The sequence below is a fragment of the Electrophorus electricus genome, chromosome 25 (assembly GCF_041902795.1).
Source record: "Electrophorus electricus isolate QZ-2024a chromosome 25, ASM4190279v1, whole genome shotgun sequence".
NCBI classification, from domain to species: domain Eukaryota; kingdom Metazoa; phylum Chordata; class Actinopteri; order Gymnotiformes; family Gymnotidae; genus Electrophorus; species Electrophorus electricus.
Window position 1 is genome coordinate 5,519,041 of NC_137521.1, and position 17,445 is coordinate 5,536,485.

A 17,445-nucleotide genomic window follows, 5' to 3' on the forward strand; every position below is an offset into this window, starting at 1 on the left:
TCTGTTTGAGAGAAATAGAGGGAGAGAGAGCGAGAGAGCAAGAGATAAAGAAGAAAGAAACGATGAGTGAGTTGGATGAGGCCAGGTGGATTGTCTCCCTCAGACCAGATCTGGGTGGCTCTGGTCAGTCTCTGGGAGACGTGTGAGACTGGAGGACACTCTAAAAGCCCTCACTGCGTGCCTGCCTGTCTCTTTCTCTCGTTCCTTCCCACTGGCCTGGTGATGTATTATTTTCTCTGTTTTCCAAAAGTCCATTAGGTCCTGGCAGGGGGCCATCTTGTTGCCCGCAGACAGAGATAAAGATGCAGTGGAAGGAGGCGCGAGGGCAAACAGAATGCGAATGAGGAGTCCACTGGCCAGAGCACACACAAACACACACCCCCACACCCCCACAGGTGCGCGCACGCACACACTCGCGGCAAACCTCTGCTCCCCCCCCCACACACATTTCTACACTCCGTCGCAGTTTCTTAGCTGTCCCTTTAATTCATTTACGACCTTGTAATTGAATTTCAGCATGTGAACGAAACCAAAACAGTCCAAGATTCATTCCCCTCCCGAGCTCCTAGAGGGAATACAGATGCGGAACTCAAGGACTCCGTTTGGGTCGTCTTGCTGCCAGGCTGGAGTCTTGTTCCGCTCCAGATTAAACTCCTCTTTTAAAGGACGTCAGTCTTTGGCTTTCCGTCACATGGACGTTCCCCTCTCTAAACGTATGCCTCCCGCAACTCCGACTGCCGCCCACGCTGTGTGAGCGGATTATGCTCCTTGCCTCCCTCTCGCCAGTAATATCCCCATTTGTAATTCTCACCATCACGATTTATCTAGAGTGGCTCGTTAAGAGCGTGAGGAAGGGCGGCGTGTCTGCACGAGGGGGAAATATCACTCTTCGATGCGGGAAGGCGCACCGAAGGACGCATTTGTCTTGCGTACATTGGCTCTCTTGTTCACATTTGGCAGAACGGAATGAAACACGGCAAAACCGTTTGTGCGATACTTTGGTCGATCCATCAGCTTTTATCAGGTTTTTTCCACTTATGGCAAATGCGAGGACATAAAAGGAGCAACAAAAATACCCCCCCAAAAAAACCCTGGTTTGTGCTCCAGCGCTTTGCTTCATAAAGCCCCATGACTCTCGCGGTCCAGAGACCCACCGCGCTACTGGTGTGCGTCAAGCTCCGAGGGTGTGATGTCGATCCGTTTCACTACATTTGCCAACGGATTCCGCGCACATCCACTGGAAGTGTGAACGAGGAAAAAGCAAAGTGCGGAGAACAAGTGGACAGTGCTGGGGTCAGACCGTGGGAAACTTCCAGCGCCGCTGTCAGACGTGTTATCAGTTAGACTCATTATCTCTTAGGCATGTTATCAGTCACGCTGAGATTACAAAACTTGAAAAAGGCTCTGATGTCCGTCTCCGTGTTCGTTTCATTGCCTCTTACTGACTATAATAGCCATCTATAATAACACACTTGGTCATATGAGAGGACTGGGGACGGGAAAGTCTATTGTTTTTATACACGGCTCCTGTGCAAAGTCTACCACCAGCTTCTAGCCAGTCTTTTTTTCCCTGCAATCCCCTTATCTTACCTCTCCCACTCTCGGTCTCTCTCTCCACTCCGCCCCTACACTTACAGCTATAGCAGGGGGCTCCTTCAGATGCCTAGCAACAATTCACAGCTAAATCAATCAGGGAAGGCGAGATAAGGTCCTGCCGATTCCCTTCAAAACCGCTCTCTCATTCTTCCCTCTCATCCTCCATTTGTCCCTTTCTGCTGACGTCCACTCGTAATTATGCCCCCCCCCCTCGATCCACCTCTCTCTCTCTCTCTCTCTCTCTCTCTCTTTCTCTCTCTCTGCCTCTCTCTCTCCATCCTCCTTCCTGTGGCCACTTAACGGACCCGCTCGTAGCCACGGTGACTGACGGAGAGCTCACACTTCAGTTTCCCGCGCAGCCGCTGCCCGCAGTCGCGCTTTTAAAGTTCTGCCCTCTGTCGCCACTTACTCTCTCCTGCCCGAGATGGCGCTTTTCCCCCCAGACCTCCGCGTTTGCTTTGGCAGACGGGCGCTTGTTGCTCTCCGGCTCGGAAGGTTACACCCGCTCTCCAGCACGGATAAGCTTCACTGAATGCGCATCCGTACGCGCGCGCACGCGAGCGCAGGCTCACAACGGGCAGCGTCAGGGGCCGACCTCGACCCCGCCGCCCTGAGGCCCCTGAGACCGCAGTGGCACCCGGAGCGCCCCGCGGGGGGCTGAGAAGCAACAATCCCCCAAACCCATGCCGCTTCCCCTTTGTCAGGACAGCTTCCTTCTCGAACCTCGGGCGAGACGGGGCTGGCCCGCGGGACTGTCCCTGAGCCGTCCCGGGAAACACCGCAATCCGCATTTCAGTGTGACAAAAAGCTAATGAGCTGGCTGTGAGAGGGGTGATAAATAAGTGTTTGTGTAATGAAAGGAGGAGGAACGCTCACGTTGGTAATGAGCAGCCGCTCAAGCCCACAGAACACAGAAAGGGGAGCAGGGGAAGCATCATTAGCTCCTCATTTGCAGAAGAGCGCCGTTAATCTCTCCATCTCGCCCCTTCCCTTCCGGCCTCTTTACCTTCCTTTAACGTTTCTCCCTTTTATTGATCTCTCTCCAATGTAAAGTACATATTGGCCACACTGGGCACATACTGGGGCTTTGTTAATGAAGGAGAAGAACCATCGCGATCGTCGTCATCTACTCCGAATCTGAATGCATGTTTTAAAATCCTTTATGGAGGCGTGAGGTCCGTCTACAGTGTGAAGGGCTGCTTCGCTGGGGTGGTGCTCTCACATGCCATGGTGATCAAATGTCTGAAAGCACAGGCCTCAGCTCGCACAGGAAGCCATTAAAAAATCCTAAGTTCTCAGACACACAAAGGGGTGGTGTGTATTAGGACATCCAGAAGGTACATCAGAGAATACAAATGTCATAAACATTTACGAAGGTAAAACGATCTGCTATTATCTCATTATTTTAGTCTCTCTGTCTTATCTATGCTGTTTCATCCTTGATAAAGAAGCCAAAGCATAGTCTGGTGTACATCATCATATCTCAGTGATTTCCATTTGAAGCTGTGTGTACATTTTCACACCTTTGCAGATAATTTGAAGATTTGAAACAGCTATCAACGAAACAGCAAAATGGGGGGTGGGGTATGTTTCCACAAATGTATTCACCCCAGATACTGTGCATTAAAGACAAGCAAGCATACTTACACCAAAGACAAAATGCACTTACACGAATACGTATACGAGGACAGAGGCCGGAGAACAGTCAGCCTGAATGCTGCACACAGCTTTTACCTGCCAGTCAAGAACTCCTCAAAAAAGAACCGAGTCATGGCAACGGGTCTTAATTAGCCATTCATATTGTGCACCCGCCGAACGGTTAGATGAAGTCGTTTAACATTTTCATAACCTACTCACTTACCAGCTTATTTAATTGCGGCTTGCAAAGCCGATGTCAAATTATGGAATGAAAACAACCTTAGTTAAAGCAATCGGGGTGGGTTGTTTTTGGGTTTACAAATAAAGCGCTAAACCCGCGACGTACCGGCGCGTGATTAGCTCGAGGGAATTTTCCGAGAGAAATCACTTATACCGCGCGAGAGCCATTAAGCCGCGTTAGCTCGTTTCCCTTTTGATAACTTCGGTCGCAAAACATCAAGGCGGACGTCGCGTGGCGCTCGGCACGCCCGCGCTCCCTTTGGTAAGTGCAGTAATTGAAGCGCAAACGAGTTTGTGTGCGCGCGCGCGCGTGTGTGTGTGTGTGTGTGCGCGCGCGTGGGGTGGCGTACCTTGCGCACGCCCTCCTTCGAGTCCTCCAGGTTGTTTTCAGCCCCGCCCGTGCGGTTGATCATGCGCCACATCTGCGCGTACATGGGGTCCCGCTCGAAGGGGTTGCGACCCTTGCTGCGCAGCTGATCGTACACGGCCGAGTCCAGGACGGTGCCGTAGGGCAGGTCCGTCTGCTTGGACAGATCCTGCAGCGACCTGCGCGAGGAGGAGGAGGAAGAGAGGCAGGTCGCTGAGCACAGAACGAGTACCATCCCATCACCCCGGCCACGAGGTCAGCTGAGAAAGGCCTGGATGCTGTATACCACAAACAGGCGCTGCATTGTCGCAGGGGTGTGCATGCACGCCCGCACGCACATTAACCACATACTTTATACCCAGCTTTCTTAAAGTTTGAAGCTGATTTCTCATTCAATTGTGTAATGTTTGGGCACATGATACATGTGCACGCATAGGGTAGCGTGGCTAATTTCATTGAAGCATTATAGCTTGATATACACGGAACATTATTTATAACAAGGTTAATAGGTTAATTAACCTTATTATGCATAGCTAGCCATTTTTAAAACAAATCAAAACAAAGTTTATTTGTAACATATGTACTCATACATAGTATAATTAGCAGTGAAATGCTTTGATGACTCCCTGCTCACACGAAAGCTAACATAGAGAGAGAGAATCTAAAGACAAATATAGATAACACAACTAAGAGGAAAAAAACATCACATAGTGAATCTTTTAGATCTAACAGCTGTGCGCAAGTGCTAGTAAAAATAACACCTTTTTGAGGGGGTCACTTGGAAAAGTAGAACACTGAGTTGGCACTTGAGAGATTACTGTACATAGCTGAGTTGGCTTTTAATTGACTGAATATTATTACATTAGACAGCTGACATCTTCTTATCCTCCTCTTTCATTACATAACTTGAGTGGCCTTTGAGGATTTATTAAACGGGCCACAAACGGGAACCTTTCACTGCTCCCAATTGTTCCCCACCCGTAATTCTTCTGCCCTAAACCTTTATGATTGCGTGGAGGGAGTCATTTGACAATCAGGGGGAATGTTTAAGTAGGCTGCAGTAACATAATACGTCACAGGAGGGCAAAAGGATGGCTGACCACAACTGTATTCAAACTACCTCACAAAAAAGCAAAAAAACAAAACCGCAACGTAACCATAAAAGTAAACATATTCTTATTTTCACTCCTCTGGAGTTTATAACTGTAACCCATCCAAACATACACTCTTGAGGAATTTCAGTGGCAGTGATTTTCTTTCTTTTGTTTTTGGCTGTGATATACTGTGAGCTCTTGCTACGGCGGTTCCTCTCTTAAAGGAGCCCCCAGTCATCCTTAGCATAGTTATCTGTCTGGCAGCAGAGGAGCTTAACCCTGCAGGAGAGGCTGGCTGCGATAGCCTGAGACTGGGCAGCCCGGCATGGCTGCCTGCTCCCCTGCCTGCTGCCAGATCAAGCCAGTACCGCTGCCTCCGACACGACGCCCCACCCCCCAAACCCCGCCCTCCTGCAGCAGACGGGCACGTCTTGTCTTGAGTGTGGAGCACACAGCCTCCTCATCAGGGCGGGGCCTTCAGAACTGACAGCTTGAGAGACAGAAAGTCCATAAGTGGAATAAGGGACCGTCGTGTGGAGGCACAACAGATGGTGCAACTATGACCTGCATTTTGCATCCAAAAATGGCGCTTTGATTAAGGAAGCGGGTTGCGGGAAGCGGGCTTATTCGGGGAAGTGCTGGATGATAGGTCATGGAAAACAGAGAACTGGCAAACGCCGGCGTCTTAGGCAGGAAATCTGAAAACATTGATAACTAAAACAGCTGTCACCGACAGGCACACAATAACATCTAATTCTTCCAAAAACAAGCCATCTCAAAGATTTAAAACACACGCTGCTTTTAGCAATAGCATTTTAAAAGAGCTCAGAAGCTAAAGGTACTTCTCCTTCGGCCGCCTGGCCGTAGAACAGTCCTGCGGCGTTTAACGACTTCTTCTTTGCTCTTTTAGGTTTTCTTAGCTGAAAGGTGGAATGTGCTCCGTTTCCACCACCTCTTCTCATGCATGGGTACTGCCTAACAACAGCCTAAACGCCTGTACAGAAAGCAAATCAGAGGTATTGTGCAGCAAGTCCTTCAACGCAGAACAATTAAACGCAACAAGACACGCTAAAGGCTTTTGCTTCTCATAAATGTTGCAAATTAGCGCCATCCGGAAATACTTCTCTTTCTTAAGTAAGTGCTAAATCAAAACGGCAAACGCGATGATCGCCATACGCCGTAAGTACAATGTGTTAATCTATCCAAATACAAATAAATACAAGCTTAGTTCAAATTGTCCGATTCCCTGAATCAAAGACGTCAGTCCGCTTCGACCGGTTTGACTGATACCATCTGCGAGTCATCCGGTCAGCTTCCTCCGATCAGACCCTTGTCTCCTTAAGCTTAAACGCTGCTGCGCTTCGAGGAGCATCTGTTTAACGGACTGGGAGCACAGAAGAGTGACTAGACATTTACAGCCTTTCTATCTGGTAATCAAATTCCACTCACAACACAAAACCATCTAATTACGAGATCTGACTCTCTTTTTTCTCATTTTCATGAATCTTTCAGTGTTTCCTGACTGGAGCAGCTCATCCCTTGCTTTTAAACACAACAGACCCCTGGGTGTCGAGTTTAGGCTGTAATTATTACTGTAATGACCCCGGCACAGTCTACACATTAAAGGATAATGCATTTAAATTTATGCAAATCCTAATTAGCTGCATATAACTAGAACCAAGTGATCTAAAGCACAGACTCATTAATGACAATCAAATGCAAAAGAAAATAAACATAGTGGGGAAAGGCGGAGGGGAAAAAAACCTACAGCACTCTTTTTCCTGGTAACCCTCGCCACAGCGATGTGTTAAGTGCGATGAGCAATTGTACAATTAACTCTATCACTGCTAGGCACTGTGAAGTATGAGTAATCCACTAACAATGCTGGGTTTTAGGGGAACGTTGGTATATAGTGGGAGGTAAACAAGCAAAGCTAAGCAGAGCTAATGATATGCATACGTGTGGTTCCTGTGTGTGTGTGTGTGTGTGTGTGTGTGTGTGTGTGTGTGTGGTACCTGTGTCTAGATGCAGGATGTTTCCCTCACTGGTATTTGTACGATAGGTACATGCATGTTACTGGTAGTGGACGGGAACTAAAACAAGGATCTCACGCTCTCAGAGAACACACACACACGCGTGCGCACACACACACTCCCAACCCTATAACCGTACACACACAGGCAGTGTGTTTCGCCAGGCAGTCATCGATTTGCCAGGCAACAGTGTGAGAGTGGAGTCTGACTCTCGTACGGATTCATTTGCATGCAGCCCGTCAGCGGAGTTCTGCACCTCTGCTACTATTTGCGTGCGCGCGTGGCGCACGTCTTGTGTTTGCACAAGTGTGTCTTAGTAGTAATTGATACAATCAGCTGATTCAGGCTTCCCTTCCCTCCGAGAGAACGGCGGATGTCACGCTAGGTGGCTTTTAGCGACTTAACCTCCTTCCACCTCAAGGTTTTCCACAACGCAAGAGCGGCGCATCCAGCGGCAATGGCACAGAGGCGCCTCGTCCGGGCTCCCGGATCCAGAGCGCCTGCGTCTTGCACGTTGCGTAAGAAGATGAAGGATGGAGGCTGTGGGAAAGGCTGGCTCAACAGTGCCGCCCACACTTACTGGATGGAGTTCTCGATTCGGGAAATGGTGAGGAAGGCCGCCAGATTAGCCGTGTATGAAGAGATGACGACCAGGGCAAAGAGCCACCAGACACCCATCATCATCCTCGTGGCCAGAGTGGTGTAGGGTACCTCTCCACCTGCGGGAAGACACACACACACACACACACACACACACACACACACACACACACACACACACACACACAGTGTGAGCGAGTGCTCTCATTTCCTGGAGGCATTATGCCTGGAGATGCAGCTCTCTTTCAGACTATGCATGGACAGATGCAGAGCTCACTAGTTGCATGACAGTCTCAAATATGTCAATATCCTTTCCAGCGAAGATAAAGCGATGATTCAGCGCGTCAGCAGGGACCGCGTGCGCTCCAGCTAGGATCTTGTCAGAATCCGTGCCTGATTACAAACGGATGTGCTGCGAGAGAGATAACAATCTTTGTTCCATTGAGCAGCGGCAAGAACTTTTCAAAGGGAGTCGGTTGTGGCGGTAACGTCAACGCTTTATTTCTGCAGTCGTAGACGCTGGCCTCCGCCGGCTCCTGACCGCACGCGCCCCACCCGCGCGTCTCTCCGCACCGCTGCCCTTCACCTTTTTTTTGCGGCTTTCTGCCCCTGCGGCAAAGACGCCAAGCGCGTCTGCAGGGGTCTCTTTAAGCTGGCCCATCTTCTGGAAGGAAACCTGCCGAAGACGTGACGCGTGCTCTCACGGCACAGGCTTCCGGCTCCGCGCTTCCTACGCCACGCGCGTCGGAGCAGATTAAACCCGAGGCGTGCGGCTCAGCGGCCATTAGCTACGCTTTCCCCTACGCTTTCTCGAGAATCCTTAAGTTCTCAGGTTCTTGCGTTGGGGGCTATCCTGGGATAGAGAAGGCAAAAGCTGGGAAGCGCGTGCTTCAAAGGGCGCTCCTCTGCAACACATAATACTTTAACCCCCGCGTTGTTTGGACTTGGGTTTTGAAGGAATGTCTGAAGGCCTCGCTGAAGGGCTTCCATGGCACTCTCCCCGCCCGAGCGTCACTTTCCGAACCCAGCTGCGCCTTTTCGCACACTTCACAGCAAGTTTTCAGAAGTTCAGGAGCACGTTCCCTCTCTGGGACTTCTTTATGGGAATAAAAGACTCTCCCACAGGCTGTAAAGAATTTACATTTCAAAAAAATTAGGAGCTTAGGAAACTTCTGTTTCTTTATGCATCCCACGATGGCGCTCGGGTTAGCACATGCATGAGGAGAGAGAGAGAGAGAAAAAAAAATCACCCAGGCTGTAGCAAAACTGCTGTCGCACTCCAGAACAGAGAGCGAGTAACAAGCTAATAAAGCTCCCAAGATCAGAGAGACGTCTGTTTACTTACAGTCGCTGTTCCCAACAAAAAGCCTGTCCCAGCGCAACCCACTGGGCTATGGGGGGTGGGAAGTTGGATGCTTCTCCAGTTAAAAAACGCCCTACGAGACAGGCCCCACCGCGAGCAGGATATCGCCGTGCCTGGGCCGTTAGCCCAGGCTGATTGAATCCCTTTTTCCTGCCGACAGGACGCTGATCTTTAGGAAATGAGGCAGCCGGCAAAGCAGCTTTTATCCGGAAGCCTCGTGACTGGGAGTCAAAGCCCCCCCGCCACGTACATGAAATCAGCGGGCCCCGTTTCCAGCGGGTTTCTTCGAGCTGCGCTTTTGATTCGGCAGAGGAGCAGGAGCGACAAGCCGCCTGCAGCCCCTCACGGCCCACGAGCACCCGCTGCAACGGGAGGCTCAGAAGAAAAGATCCATAGCAGAAAGAGCCCTATTGTGTTTTCTTTCCTGCGAATGTTTGCATGCGCGTGCGCGCGCGAGTGCACGCAACGCACGCGTAGGTGTGTGTGTGGGCGAGTGCGAGTGTGTGGGAGTTGTTCTTCAAACCAGAGATGAGAGTGATCACCTAGGCAATGATGCCTGCTGTTGGATCTGTAGATGCTGGGTTAACCTACTATCTACCCTACAACAGCACGCTCGTCGAGAAGTTTGATGAATTTCCTTGCACAGCCTTGACAAGGCTTCGACCCGTTAATCCAAATGTAGGATCCGGGCTGGAATTCCTCGCAGCTAGGATACGGTTACCCGGAGTGGAAAGCCCAAGCGGATGGCGCTCTGTTGGAACTCCGTGAAAAGCCCTTCATGGCAGTTATAGGCCTTGTAAATGTAGTTGGGGGTGAGCGGAGGGGCCATGCTCGCTCTGCACTCTCCCGGGAAGGCTGCGGAAAAGCCAATCAGCTGAAGGTCAGGTGCCGGCCTTCAGGATGAACCTCTTCTGGAGTTGTAGAACTCCTATTCATGGGGCTGAGTTTTCTGTGCTCACCATGGCCTCTGAGTACACGGTGTTAGTTAAGATAAGGAACACGGTTACCACTCAATATGAAAACTGCATACAGCACAACATTCGATGCTTTAACCTTAAAAAAAAACAAAACAGTAGATAAACATGTCGGAATAAATAATTTAGGACAAAAGAGGCATCGTTTGGTAGAAAGAGTACTTGAGAACAGCTTTGTATTAAATCTGGCTTTCCAGGTTCACTTTTCTTTTGTGGCAAGGTGCAAACTGTCTTATATTTGATGAAAAATTAAAACTCAGCTTAGTGAAAGTGGAAACAGGCTTTAGTCTTGACGCTAGCTGTAGGCTCACAGAGGCATGGGGTGAGGGGAACAGTAGTCCTACACATTTCTAGCTCAGTGTCACTCAATGGTTAAATCGACTTCAAATAAGTCCCGTGAAGCTACCGGTGCAGAACAATTCGAAGTTTGCATTTACACACCATGTAAAGCTTTAAATCTCAGCAGCACTTTGAGCCCTTAAGATTGTAGTAGGTGATAACTAGTGTTCATTTTTATTTATTCCCTTTCTCTGCAAGTGCATTTTGGTGATAAATAACTTCAATAGGCAAACAGGCATAGTTTGGCTGGAGCGGTGACGCCTGCCACATGTCAACTTTATTTCTTGGGGATAGTGCCAGTCCCAGGAGGTTGTGAGTCTGCATGTCGGTGGGGGTGTGTGGTTGCGTGTTTGAGGGGGTGTGTGGGTACGTGTGTGTGTGAATGCAATTTATTCAAGCCATCAAATATCCCATTATTAGGCTGGCTGGCAAATAATGCCATCAATTTGCATACAGTTTACTGCTGGGAAGCGTAACCTTGCCTCGCCAGCCGCTATCTCACCTCGCAGCCACCCTGGAACTCCCAGCGTTGTAAATCATCGAAATAAAGAAATAAATAAATGGCAAGAACACATTTCTTTAGCTTCTGCTTGCTGGACGGGAATGCTAGCAGGCTTCAGGCATGCAAAACAGAGAGAGAGAGAGAGAGAGAGAGAGAGAGAGCGAGAGCAGAGGAAGATGGAACCCATCCCATAGGAACAAAGAAGTGAATGCACTGTGCATCATCTGTGAACACAATCTCGCCTCGGGCTCCACTCACTAGTAAAACAGGATTTCACTCATTTCCATGGCATAGGATTACTGCTCGCTACACATTCAAAAACCAAAATAAATAAAAACTTGGGCCTGGTATGAAGGTAGACCCGTACCACGTGAGCACAGAGTTTTATTTTTTCATTTTCCACCAGTTCGCCGTGTAATCAGGGGTGAGCGACTGATTGGCTTTTATAATCGAGCACGTTAACCTTTAGTTGGGATTACGGGGCGGGCGAGGGGGATACACGCCTCCGTTGAGGAACACCGAGCAAGACCACGTTTCAGGGAGCGCGAGCGGACGCCTCCCCGTGTCGAGTGCGCTGTACTGCCATGCCCTCACATCCCTTGTCTGCGTGTGCCGCCATCTCATCCACAGGGGAAATGATACGAGCACAGTGTGACCTGGTGATATCCTGCGTCCCCCCACCTCCATACCACCGACGGTGGATCTACCATGATGCATCGTTATCGTATCCTTCAGTGTAATTTCCATTTTGTCGCTATGTAAAGTAAATAATTTTTTTGTGGAGGGTGGATAACCCGCTTCTCACAGATGATATCACGGCAAATCCATTTCGCAGAACAACAAGCAAGTCTTGGTGAGACCCTGATAACGTCGCTCCACACGAGCCCAAGCAGCGAGAGAGCGGGAAATGCAGCTTCCGCTCGTTAGCGTGAACGAGGGACTCCACCTGTAAAACGCCGCCCAGGGGCGGCGCGTGCGTGCTCGTCCGGCTGCCGGGCGCGCTCGGGCACCATGGTCGGCACAACGGGCCGCACAGCGTGAAAATTGCAACTTTGATTCGTTCAAAAAAATGGAACTGGCCAGACAGAGCGAGACAGATTGACTTCGCCAACCTTTTTCCTCCCCCACTGCTCAGCTGTTCTGGTATGATCCAATCCAGCTTCATCCTACCAGCAAGACCATCAAGAAGATATAGGAAAGGGGAGGGACTGGTGAGAATATATATTTTCAAAGCTTTAGTATCCCAAACGGAAAATTACAGAGAGCCAATTACATTCAAATTGAAGCTCAATGGTAATTAGTTTTAGCCTGGCTATTTGAAGATATTTGTGCAGGCCGGCTTTAAAAGAGAGAGAGATAATGCTCGTTTTATACGTAGAAAACTGGGTAAAACCATCCTCACTCTAATTTTTGTGCCATCTAAAAAGATAGTGTAACATGGAATATGAACCGAGGCAGGTTCCCAAGCAACCTGCCGCGACTCTGACTCATCCTGGAATTATGGTAATACAGAATCCCAGAGAGATGGCAATTAGAATCAGAATCAGTCTCTGCAATTTACAACTGAATATACTCGAGATACTTTATTTGCCTTCATATGTATTCTATGCAGATTTTCCAGCAACTGTCAGAGCTCAGGTTGGATTTCTCCTCTCGTCTCACTGACCACTCACTGAGCAGTGGCTAGCCTGCTCGCTGAGCGCTCAGTTCGTGTCCTAGGTTTGAACAGAATGTCTGTTTTTCAGTATTAGTGGGAAACCTGGCTATCAGTTAGTCATCACACTGACACAGCTCTGACGCTGTATGTGTGTGTTTAAAGCACTTGTCAGACTTAAAGCAATGAGCTTGCACATGAAATGCTATATGTAAATACACAAAACCATGGCATTTTGTACAGCTGCACTGTTGTAGATTGCACTGACATAAACAAACAAGCCATTTATTTTCACACTGAGAAAAGAGAGTACCAGTATGGTAACCAAAGGATTTTAAGTCACTGTATTCAGAAAGATATCAGATATCTAGCTGTTTTCTTGTGTATGCATATGTATGGTTACAGTAATTTAAGTGCATTTTGATAATAGTGCTAGCTAAACTTGACGTTCTGTCTCAGAACCATCTGTTCCTTGTTCCACAATCGACTGTATCATGACACGGCAAGACGCCACCTCACCGTGCCCGTTTCACTCGCACTCTGTTCACATGCCACCAGAGGAAAACACACGCTGCTTTACTTCACTTTCTTCCACACTGCGCTGCTTTCAAACGAGATCTTGCAAACGCGCGCGTTCATACGCAGCTGACGGGCGGAGACCACGGACACGGCCACGCGCGTCATTGTACACTAGAAAGGACACGCTCAACCTTTGGCCGCCACGAGTGGATTTTAAAATGCACGGAAAACAATGGCGCGAGCACGAGGAGCTCTTTCAGTCTGCGTCTCTCACAAAGAGAGATGAGGTACATTATGCACGGCTACAGCAGGGCAGCTTCTCTGGAGTGAGCCGATGCATATTTACGATCGCAGACGGCAAACCCTCGCGCACGCACAACAAAGACCAAAAAAAAAGGTGAGCGCAAGGGGATCGTCGGCGCTGGAGACTGTATGACCGACCGTCCTTCTGCTCGTTTTCGTCGAGTCATCGAAAAAGCTCTGATCCGCTTCCAACAGGCGGAATAGCGGCCTTCGGATTTTTCCATCGTTGAAGCACAGAACAAGCACGCTCCCCTATCAGGATTCTATGGAAAAGCAATAATTTCTCCCCTTTTCTTCTTCTTGTTTTTTTGGCCACTTCAGCAACAAAACAAAATCGCCTCCCTCTGCAAAGCAAAGCGGCCGACTCAGCAGGCCCTTCCCGCCCGGGCAGTTTGTTTGTTTCGCATTTTAATTTTACCAATCAATACACAAGATATAATTTAAGGGTTTGTAATAGCAAGAAAAATGACTTTCTTTCCCCAGTTTAGTTGAGACTGCTGTTATTGCTGTTAATACAGATGGGCTAGATAATAACGCGCAGGCAAAATTCCCTAAACAGATGAACTGGCTTCCTCGTGCTCGTCGTTTCCTGTTCGTCGGCTCCGTTCTTCAGGAAAACAGAAACGGCGCACGTGAAGTCCGCGCGGAGGAAGGCCGGCCTCGCGTGAGCGTACGTTACAGTCACGTTCCGTTATTTAGCCACCTTGGCCTTTTTTCCCCCTCTTTCTTTCTTCTGCATTTGGCAAATGAGCTCGCACACTCCTTCAGCGCAGGGTGGAAAGCATAAAATCCTTGGTACATGCCTCATAAACCTCTTGGGCGGACATAAATATCAGCTGAGGGGAAAAAAAAGCCCTAGAAAGGACCTTCTAGAGCTCGCAGGAAGTTGCCAGACAACAGCGAGAACATCAAAAGGAGGCAGCGGCCAGCTGCGCACTCGTAAACCGTCCACACTGCTCCCCTGTGCCTTACAGAACAAATGGTGCATGGACAGTCACACTAATTAAATATTTCTTTTCACCTAATGCAAAGGAACGCACATTAACTTGCGGTGAGGTATGACTGCTTGTAGTGGGTGAGGAGGGGCAGTGGTGTTTGGGATGTGGTTGAGGCAAGACTTGACCTCCACCCAACCCCCTCCTTTCAATATGTGAATACGTTCACATATTGAAACTATTTACACACACTGCTTGCTTGCATATTCCTTGCTGAATATGCTGTTGGCAGTCTACAGGGGGTTTTGCCTCATCATGCAGGCCGTCAATAGAGCAGCTAATTTAAATATCGTTAGCGATTCTAACGAATGAATGAAACTTGTTAAACTCACCTCAACGTGTCTTTTACAGTCATTTAATCCGCTTGGAACCGTGACCTTATCTGGGCAATAGCAAAGTCACGGTTCCATCCATTCAGCAAACAGCATCGTCATCCCGTTCGGGCCCTGTCAGGTAGGCACGCACTTTAGCCAGTGCTCGAAACGGGCCGGTACGTAGGAGCACTTCTACGCTTGACTCTTTGGCGCAACCAGAACTCCCCCGTATGCCCTCGCCATTATCAAGTTCTGGGCGATCCATATCGACTCTATATAACCTTCGGTATATACCAACCTGACACTCACCTGTTCCCACTCTCTCTACAAGTCTAGAACAAGACAAGTAACGTTAATGCTAGTCTAAGCATCCAGGACACAAAGAAAACGCGCGAGTCAGGCAATCACAAAGCCGAGCTTAAGCCAGCACCTGTGCTAACGGCAGAGCCACTCCTAGCAGTGAGGAGTTCATTGGTACAGCATGGATGCCATTGATAACACAGTCATCTACATTAACAGTTAACCTTAGTTAAAGAGGAATGGCTGGGTTGTTGGTAAAAGGGCCAAATTATGTAGTTTTGTGCACGCACATGCACACATAACAGTACGTACATAATATATAGTATCATACAGATGTTACATTATTGAATTATTCAATATTATCATCACATATGATAAAATTAATAATCTGGGAAATGGTTGTCACTTTGAGTAAATAAATGTATGTTGTGAACATCAGTGATATCTCCTAGTATCTTATATTCCTGGTAGAAATTCATATATGATGATGATATGACGCATGATTTGCTGATACCGACCAACGTGTAACACGTGAAGAGGAACGTGTTTTGTATTTTATTTTTTGGGAACACTGCCTTGGCACCGCAAGACATTAAAAAGAACTGAAGGCTAATGAACAAGAGAGAAAGCTTGACGGCAAAGCCCGCCCACGGAGAAACTACTTAGCACCAAGAGAGACCAATCAGCATGCCTCACTCTCTCACTATGCCAGTCACTCACTCTCTGTCTCTCGCTCTCACTCCCAAAATAAAAATCAATTTCCAGGGTATTGCATGTAATTTGCGGGCATCAGGGAGCCACTGTCAACATGCGGGAGACTCCCAGAACTTCCAGGAGAAGTGGGATGTCTGAATTCACCGTCAGGGGGCCATTACAGCATGAATGGATCCGTCATTATCAGTTTCTCCTATTGCGTCTTGGCCAAAGGTCCACCAGGGGGCAGAGTCGCTCCCAAATTAATTAATGGTTCCATTGCACCGAGACGTACAAAGATCTACGATCCAAGCAGACTGAGGGCACCACAGAGGCGACCGAAAGTGCACATACACGCAATCTAGTCGCATCTAGCTACAACCAAACTGGATTCACCACGACCTTTTCAAAGGTCAACTTTGGCAATCGCGTGGAATGTGTGTGAAGGCACTCGAGGGTTTGCGTTGACCCACGAGTTCCTCTGTTGAAAGACTTATTTTATATAGTCCAGTAGTGACTGAACAGCAATGAACCCAGCAGAGATGTGTGAAGAGGTGAAGAAATTCTAATTGAACGATCAACCTTTAATAGGTACAGCCCGACTAGAAGCCAGTAGTCATTGGTTCATTCAGGTGTTTTGATTGAGCTTATACTAACTTAGTTATAACATGTGTACAGAATGACCATGGTCCAATAGTCTTCATGTGATTAATGACTCACTGACAGACACAGTTTGTGAAAGTAAACGATTCATAAGACTTATAGAGTGTTACTGCTACTTATAGAGCTCTATAGAGTAGCAGTAATACTACATTTTATGTTTGATTGCTATTCGACTACTGTGTTCATTATCATAACTATTTTCTAACCAACTCGCAAGATTTTAGACACAGCTAATTTTCAGACACTGCTCCCAATTTGACATCAAAGGTGGCTCGCCTTATAATGGGATAGCAACAGCTGGAAGATCTTCACATATATAACAAGATTTAGCCTTCATGTTGATCCACTTGCCTGCGAGCATGCATATGTAATCCTGGGAAAGTCTGACACGACTGCTAATCAGAAATGCTCCACTACATGTACTCTCAGATCTCCTTCAGCCCAGTGCCACACCACCGCACAGTTCAGGCCTGATGCATCTGATGATCTGAGTAACAAGCTCCTCACAAGCTCAACCAGGAGTGCAGGAGCCAGGGAAACACTAAACAGCGCAGTACGGTGGCCCTTCGGAACTGAGCATGGACAGAAGAATGTGTGCTGTGTGTCGGGTCCGTCATGTAATCGGTTCTGCTGGTCCTTGGCTATAGAGCTGTCCGACCATCAGAATGGCACTCAGAAACATGCCAGTCCCCCTCTACTGTACCAAAGTATTCACTCAGCCGGCGGTGGACAGAGTTGTTAAAAAAGTGAAAAGCAAAAACTGAGAACAGAAGATGATATGAGCCCAGAAATTGCTGGGTCATTTAGCTAAGGGAACAGTTATATATGGAATAAATATGAGTGAAATAACTTGTGAGTGTGAGTTCCGCATGTTAAGTGCAAAGAAATTGCATAATTGCCTTGCTGGTTAATTTTATTAAGTAACCCATGGACATATTAAGAGCTTAGGAGCAGACCTTAATTAAATGCTATCCAGCAGAATTAGTGAGTAGTCTGTATTTGAATTATTAAAACCTTGTGCAATATGCTACGTGTTTTCTGCGTGTCCCTAAACTCAGCACAGCGGAACAGTTTGATATTTGCTTTCAAGCTCTTTTTAGAGAAACACAAAGAACTGCACTTGACATCCAAGCACAGCGATATTGACCTTTTCCTTTCACCACAGTGTCCTGCTGTCAGGAACCAAAGGCAAAAACAACTAATCATGCCTCCTTTTCCTGCCGCTACACCGATGTGTCACCCACTCTCCCGTTACTTG

The 17,445-nt window shown here is 48.1% G+C and overlaps 1 protein-coding gene across 5 annotated transcripts in view; it reads right to left on the reverse strand.

Annotated features, from left to right (window-relative positions):
* The window catches only part of grid2 (glutamate receptor, ionotropic, delta 2), a 237,815-nt gene that overhangs the window by 22,583 nt on the left and 197,787 nt on the right, over positions 1–17,445 (reverse strand). For all 5 annotated transcript variants that reach the window (XR_014119867.1, XR_014119868.1, XM_026999786.3 and 2 more), the window contains 2 exons: positions 7,549–7,687; positions 3,825–4,020 (listed from right to left, as the gene is read on the reverse strand). Coding sequence is in view for 3 of the 5 variants with exons in the window: in XM_026999786.3 (XP_026855587.2) it covers positions 3,825–4,020; positions 7,549–7,687 (335 nt within the window). In the remaining 2 variants the exon portion in view is untranslated. The remainder of the gene's footprint in view (positions 1–3,824; positions 4,021–7,548; positions 7,688–17,445) is intronic.